The 8,126-nt window shown below is 41.0% G+C and overlaps 1 protein-coding gene across 1 annotated transcript; it reads right to left on the reverse strand.

The window, feature by feature from the left end:
• Positions 1-3,859: 3,859 nt before the first annotated feature.
• On the reverse strand, positions 3,860-6,849 carry LOC110496727 (tumor necrosis factor). The gene is made up of 4 exons (XM_021572765.2): positions 6,502-6,849; positions 6,054-6,081; positions 5,705-5,764; positions 3,860-4,945 (listed from the first exon to the last, which is right to left on the reverse strand). Exons 1-4 carry the CDS (start codon positions 6,673-6,675, stop codon positions 4,479-4,481), a joined length of 729 nt encoding a protein of 242 aa, XP_021428440.2. The 5' UTR covers positions 6,676-6,849; the 3' UTR covers positions 3,860-4,478.
• Positions 6,850-8,126: the final 1,277 nt, after the last annotated feature.

Raw genomic sequence — 8,126 nt, forward strand, 5'->3', positions numbered from 1 at the left:
ACAAATGATAGTCCCACTAAGTGCAAACCAGATGGGATGTCGTATCACTACAGAATGCTGTGGTATCCATGCTGGTTAAGTGTGCCTTGAATTCAAAATAAACCACTGACAGTATTGCCAGCAAAGCACCCCCACACATCACACCTCCTCCTCCATGCTTGACGGTGGGAACCACACATGCAGAGATCATCCGTTCACCTACTCTGCATCTCACAAAGCTGCTGAAACTAAAAATCTAAAATTTGGACTCATCAGACAAAAGGACAGATTTCCACCGGTCTAATGTCCTTTGCTCGTGTTTTTTGGCCCAAACAAGTCTCTTCTTCTTATTGGTATCCTTTAGTAGTGGTTTATTTGCAGCAATTCGGCCACGGAGACCTGATTCACACAGTCTCCTCTGAACAGTTGATGTTGAGATGTGTCTGTTACCTGAACTCTGTGAAGCATGTATTTGGGCTGCAAACTGAGGTGCAATTAAATGAATTTATCCTCTGCTGCAGAGGTAACTCTGGGTTTTCCTTTCCTGTGGCGGTCCTCATGAGAGCCAGTTTCATCATAGCCCTTGATGGTTTTTGCGACTGCACTTAAAGAAACTTTAAAAGTTCTTGAAACTTTCCAGATTGACTGACCTTCATGTCTTAAAGTAATGATGGACCGTCATTTCTCTTTGCTTATTTGAGCTGTTCTTGCCATAATATGTACTTGGTATTTTACCAAATAGGGCTATCTTCTGTATAACACCCCTTCCACAAATGAACTTTTAACAAGGCACACCTGTTAATTGAAATGCATTCCAGGTGACTACCTCATGAAGCTGGTTGAGAGAATGCCAAGCGTGTGCAAAGCTGTCATCAAGGCAAAGGGTGGCTACATTGAAGAATCTCAAAACACTTTTTTGGTTACTACATGTTTCCATATGTGTTATTTCATAGTTTTGATGTCTTCACTATTATTCTACAATGCAGAACACAGTTCAAATAAAGACCCTTGAATGAGTAGGTGTGTCCACTGGTCCTGTATCTACATATGGTACAATAAGGATGGTTAACATTTTGAGATTATGTGAAATGCAACAGCAATGATATTAAAAATAAAGTCATTGTTTTTTCATAATATTTACATTGTGTTATATCATTTAATATGATGTATGTGAGATGTTGTATAAATTCTGTGGGCTTTTTTGGTAGCAGAGCCAGTCAAATAAGGGTACAGGTTGGTGTTTCTACGTCGTAATATTTCACTGTCTGCATTCTACGATGAATCCATGTTATCCCTTTGAAGAATATACAGAGGATCAATGGACATTTTCAGAGTACAGATCTGTCAAAGGAAAGACAATGAATCACAATCCTTTGGACCAGCAGGGCCTCAGTAAATCCCCCCCCCCACATACACACACGCACACACGCACCCACACACACACACACACACCCACACCCACACCCACACACACACACACACACACACCCACACCCACACCCACACCCACCCACACACACACACACACACACACCCACACCCACACCCACACACCGGGGGTTCTGCCTGGATCCACTGGGGGCTCTGCCTGGTACCACCGGGGGCTCTGCCTGGTACCACCGGGGGATCTGCCCGGAGTCTGTCTGGAGTAATAGTGACCAGTAACAGGATAAATAGATACTAATATATACATGTAACAGGAGTAATAATGATCAGTAGCAGGATAAATAGATAGATACTAATGGTAATATATACATGTAAACAGGAGTAATAGTGACTAGTAGCAGGATAAATAGATAGATACTAATGGTAATATATACATGTAAACAGGAGTACTAGTGACCAGTAACAGGATAAATAGATAGATACTAATGGTAATATATACATGTAAACATGAGTACTAGTGACCAGTAACAGGATCAATAGATAGATACTAATGGTAATATATACATGTAAACAGGAGTATTAGTGACCAGTAACAGGATCAATAGATAGATACTAATGGGAACGACAATCAATAATCAATGAACAGCAGCACAGGAGGTCTCTCTGGTGTGAAGTCAGGTGGCTAATGAATCAAATCAATAATCATTATAGCTGCAGCGTAGCTGTGAGAGGTAGCAGTGGTTGTCAGCCATTTAACAGTGACGATAAAGGGAACGTCACCACACAAATCCCTCCCACCACCCACATGTTAAAGGGTTGGAGGAGGGCAGATGCGCGGGGGCCAGCAGAAGGAGCCCTGTAAAATCACACTGTATGTTCACTCAGACACTCAGCAGTCACGGTCCTGATTACCAAGGGGATTATCCCCATTTGCTGTTGAGGAAATGCAACCGACTGTGTAGGAAACACACGGACACACTACTAACACAGTACTTGAGGAAATGCTACCGACCACAATGGAAACACCCACTGAGTTTATTTTTGTCGAGGTGTCTTTGCAAATGTATGCTAATTCAATTGACATGAGAGTCAAGAGAAAGGCAAATCATTCCTTGATAGCAAAGAGATAACTATTTTTAGAAAGTCCTATTGATAGTCCTATTGATAGTCCTATTGGTAGTCCTATTGATAGTCCTATTGATAGTCCTAGTGATAGTCCTATTGATAGTCCTAGTGATAGTCCTATTGATAGTCCTATTGATAGTCCTATTGGTAGTCCTATTGATAGTCCTACTGATAGTCCTATTGATAGTCCTACTGATAGTCCTAGTGATAGTCCTATTGATAGTCCTATTGATAGTCCTATTGATAGTCCTATTGATAGTCCTATTGGTAGTCCCATTGATAGTCCTACTGATAGTCCTATTGATAGTCCTACTGATAGTCCTATTGATAGTCCTATTGATAGTCCTATTGATAGTCCTATTGATAGTCCTATTGATAGTCCTATTGATAGTCCTATTGATAGAATGAGCTACTATGACCTGATACAAAATGATATGAACCACTTATTGTTCTGAAGGTTTTTTAAAGTGATGTTTTCAGAGACCCTTCCAGTATACATTAAAGACCTTTAAACATACAGTCATCAGATCGCTTTTCTTCTGGGGGGGGGGGGGGGGGGGGGAAACAACGTGGCTGTAGAATCTCCAAATAGTGACCATGTTACATGAACCTGTTATTGCCGATTCAGAACTGATTCACATACAATAAGTGTTTTGTCATTTTTCATTAGCATTTTATTGAGATATTCAACTCAACAACACTACTGTAGTTAAATAAATAAATGTATACAAATAAATTACTCTTTAAAATGTAGAAATATAAAAAAATCTATAAAATAAAATAAATAAATAAATAATTTAAAATGTAATTTAAATAGCAATTAATACAATATATACCCTTAGTGGCTCGTGAGTGGGCAGCGGTCTAAGGCACTGCATCTCAGTGCTAGAGGCGTCACTACAGACACCCTGGTTTGATCCCAGGCTGTATCACAACCGACTGTGATTGGGAGTCCCATATGGCGGAGCACAATTGGCTCGGTGTCGTCTGGGTTAGGGCAGGGATTGGTCGGGGTAGGCCGTCATTGTAAATAAGAATTTGTTCTTAACTGACTTGCCTAGTTTAAATAAAGCTTCATAATAAATAGTAAATACAGAAAACAATACAAGTATAATTCACTAAAACATCATGATAAATATATATTTTTTAAATAAATAAATAAATAAATAATGAATTCAGAATCAATTAGAATTGACTTCTCAATATGAGACATTTGACCGATGTAGTGGGTCACGATGTTTAAATACATTGAATCATACTGTATGCCAGAATTCCTTCAGATAGTAGAATATATCTAAATATATATGTATATATATATATATATATATATATATATATATATATATACATATATATAGTGTGGGTTGGTTTATGTGCTGTGGATTGTAGTCCAGCATTAGCATCATAGACACTTACTGTCATGGTAACACCATGGCAACACATTTGTTAAACAATAAACCCCAAGTATATATAAACAAACTGCTACAGTTTAGATAGATCGGTGTCATTTGTCTAGCCTGGTTCCACATCTGCTTGTGCTCTTGCCTACATCATGCTGTCATGCAAGCCAATGTTAGGCATGACAAGGAGTGGCATGATGGCATGATGGCACAAACAGTCTATAATTCCTCATCTTTGACAGAAGAGTAAAACAAATAAAAAATAAAATGCATTGGCTTTAACACCAAACAACACGATGCCTTAACCTCAGTCAACCTCAGTAGATGAAACGGCCCTGACTCCTATCAGGTAACCTATCAGGTAACCTTCAGGTAACCTTCCATTATCCTCTTCTTCATCGTGGATTTAGCTGTTTAACCCCTCCTACTGTATGAACCTTTTCCCCCCTCACACTGAGGCTACGTCCCAAACTGCACCCTATTCCCTATGTAGTGAACCCTATTCCCTATGTAGTGAACCCATAGTTAAAGTATAGGGTGATTTGGGACGTAGCCTTCCTCTCAATCGTCATGCCATTTTCGTCCGTCTCACAAGGCGAACACGCCAAAGAAGTTTTTCCCATGACCACTCTCCAGATGGGGCCTGTTCTCTGTGACTGTCTGGAGCATGTCTCCCTTCTCCAGGTTGAACACGGCTCCCACATACACTGCATTATACCACTGTCCTTCGCTCGCCTCGCTGTTGGAAGACTTCTTACACACGGTGCGTACAGAGTTGAGCAGCGTCTTGTACTCCTTGTCGTCTTCGGTGCCGTAGCTTGGGGACCAGCGCTTGACCGTGTTACTCAGGTGAACCATCTCCTGGTTGTTAGGGTGCTTGGGGTCGGCCTTGCAGCTGACGCGGAAAGAGACCTGGCTGTAGACGAAGTATAGGCCCGGCTGGGGGATCACAATCTCGTTGTTGTTGAGTTTAAGACCCCCCTGTGAGTTTGCCTGGCCCTCATCGTCTGTCCACTCCACTGTGGTCTTGTATTTTCCAGTGCCGTTGTACTCCCCTGGAAGACGAGAGAGAGAGAGAGAGAGAGAGAGAGAGAGAGAGAGAGAGACAGAGAGAGAGAGAGAGAGAGAGAGAGAGAGAGAGAGACAGAGAGAGACAGAGAGACAGAGAGACAGAGAGACAGAGAGAGACAGAGAGACAGAGAGACAGAGAGAGAGAGAGGGGTTAACATGGGAAATAATGAACCTCTTCTGAGGTCCACATCGGAAATAAATATATGCATTTAACGTTTGTATGTGAATTCCTTTGGGGTTCTTTGTACTTTTAATTTGTTTTCAACTGTACAAATCATTTTAACCCCCCCCCCCCCCCCCAAAAAAAAAAAGTAAAAGTGGTTGAGATGCAGAGTGGTTGGACATTAATATAATTAGCTGTAGATATTGTCGGACGGAGCACGACGACACATCATCTATCGAGGCAAGTTGTAAATGAGCCGGTTTCAAAAAAAGAGATGAAGGTTATGTCTTTGACTTTATACCGTATGTCAAACAGGCTCGATTCATTCCCAGCTTCTTATGCACAGATCAAATTTACATGGCATATATCCAGATGATTCACCATGCAGACCAGTTCCTTCCAGTTCTACAGTGCTGTTGAAAGGACTCTAATACGGCATCCTGTCAGGTAACCTTCCCTTATCCAAATAGCACCCTATCCCCTACATATGGGTCCTGGTCAAAACTAGTGCACCAAATAGGGAGTAGGGTGCCACTTTGGAAGCAGACATTGTATACATTACTGTAAAGTGTCATCTTACCTTCTAGATGAATGGCAGCCTTTCTGTTTACAGAGAGTTGTCTCAGTGTATGCTGAAGTTCTGAAGAGGGAAGAAGACAGAGATTTAGAAAACTGACACTCCATATAACGCCGTACTGCTGCGAGAGCTTTGCGAGAGTTTATCTTACACATTTAGGTGTTCTTGTCTCAAACTGTCCCTATACAGTGGACTACTTTTGACCAGGGCCGACGGGGCTCCTGGTATAGGATGCTATTTAGAATACCTCCTTTGTCAAGAGACTGGCGGTGTATATTCACCGTTATAACGCCGTACTACCAGCAGTAGAACATATAGAACCTGACTGGAAAAAAAATGGAAACAAACTCACCATCAACTTCCTCGACCTGATCTTGTCTCTGAGTTAGAGGAAAAGAGAAATGGGGAAAAATGAAGAAAGTTAGTCCCGTGATCGGTTTCACATTGACGCTACACAGGAGATGTATGAGATATACAGAGATTTACAGAGATTTACAAAGAGACATGGTGATATATAGATATTTAAATATATATAGATATGTAGATATATAGTGATATACAGAAGATATGTAAGGAAAAGTAGATTTAAATCTAAAATGTAAATATCGCTACAGAGATAAACAGTAGTTTCAATCAGGATCTAAGTTCAACTTCAAAGTTCAAACTTAATTGATCAAATTGCTGATGGAATACACTTGATATCAGCTCATCCAAAATAATCCAGTTCCCTTATTGATTTAACTAGCCATTATGCCACTAATAATTCATGATTAGATAAAATTGCCTGTATATTTTCTTACCTTGGCGTGCCAGGTAACGAAAAGTGCAGCTGAGACACACAGTGCCATGGCCAGCAGGGCACCACACAGCCTCCACCGGTGTGTGGACTTCTCCCGTACCAGGGTCACGCTCGTTGCAGGGTACACAGGGCCACTCTCCACGTCTAACATCACTCTGCTGCAATCACCTGCCATTGTATAGTAGAACCTTCCGTCAAAGTCCTTAGTATCCAAGAGAAGCCTGGAGCTCCAATGTCAATCAAGCTGGTTTGCGATAGGTATACAAGTTGGTAAACTGAGAATAACTTCAGTAGCTAAGTTCCCACAGTGGTATTAGAGGTTGACTGTGTTTTGAAGGTAGTAGGTAGTGACAGGCCTGCGGATTGATTGACTGATACTCTCACTGCTGCTGTTATATACATCTAGCTGCCAAGGGAAACTCCAGTGATGTCACTCAGAGTGGAGGCTAGCAAGGGAACAGAATTTTGGAGGAGGAGGAGGTGTGGGTAATGGCTGGAGGGACCTGTGGTTTTTTCACAATTGAGAAAGGTATTGAAACCAAAAAACACAGGAAGATCAGCTGCTGCATGCAATACCCTAATAAACGAAACTAAAGGAAACATCTGACCACACACACACACAGACACAGACACAGACACAGACACACACACACACACAGACACAGACACACACACACACACACACACACACACACACACACACACACACACACACACACACACACACACACACACACACACACACACACACACACACACACACACACACACACCTGTCTCACTTTCTCTCTCCCTCTCTATCTCTCCCGAAGTAAACACCAACATCCCTCTCTCTAACTTCATCTTTACTCTGTTCCTTAATCAATTTTATTTTCCTTTCGTCTCTACGGGATTTTTTTCTTTTGTTTTTGACTTTCTTTCTTTCTTGGCCTTTTAATGTTCTGCTTTTCACTGAACTTTATTTGCTACATATCGACGTGTTTTCTACTTTTGCATGTCCATTAGTATCAGCACTGGTGGCTGGTTAGAAGGACAGAGCAGTCTATTGAGTGACAGACGACGTTGTGGTATAATTTTACTTCCGTAAAGGGGATATAGCAGTTAGTATGATGTTTATATATATATATATATATATATATATATATATATATAAAGGATAAAAGTAAATGTTATGTTACTGTATGTTAATGGTAAAGCAACATCATCACTGCTGTGCTGAAGCTTGTACGTTCCAGGTACATTGGCGCTATACATTCTCACAAACAAACATCCTCATTTGCCAAATATGGGCCCACAGAGATGTGTCATGGCTGCTATCTGTAATGGTATAACTGACACTTCCTTCCATCTCTTTTAAAATAGGCCAAGCATACAGGGAGGGGGGAGGGGGGAGGGGGGGAGGGGGGAGTCCCCCATCTCCCCCCTCTCTCTAAATATTTCAGCCTCTTATTTTCCCCATTGCATTAATGCAAATGTTTGTAATGCGTTGAGAGATACTTATTGTTAATGTAATAATGAAACAACGTGTGATGTATATCTTTTTATAGTGGAAACGTAAGTAATAAAAGATCATAAGAAAATGTAGCTTTACTATGATAAAACATGATCTATACAATCGTTGATCAT

This window comes from Oncorhynchus mykiss, chromosome 18 (assembly GCF_013265735.2).
Source record: "Oncorhynchus mykiss isolate Arlee chromosome 18, USDA_OmykA_1.1, whole genome shotgun sequence".
NCBI lineage: Eukaryota > Metazoa > Chordata > Actinopteri > Salmoniformes > Salmonidae > Oncorhynchus > Oncorhynchus mykiss.

What these genes read in the sequence shown, in the direction of transcription:
- LOC110496727 (XM_021572765.2), bottom strand. Translation starts at nt 6,675, where the DNA reads ATGGCAGGTGATTGCAGCAGAGTGATGTTAGACGTGGAGAGTGGCCCT. An exon ending in TCGTTACCTGGCACGCCAAG is followed by an intron (nt 6,082 to 6,501) that starts GTAAGAAAATAT and finishes CCTCTAACTCAG; the next exon opens with AGACAAGATCAGGTCGAGGA. An exon ending in GGCTGCCATTCATCTAGAAG is followed by an intron (nt 4,946 to 5,704) that starts GTAAGATGACAC and finishes CTCGTCTTCCAG; the next exon opens with GGGAGTACAACGGCACTGGA.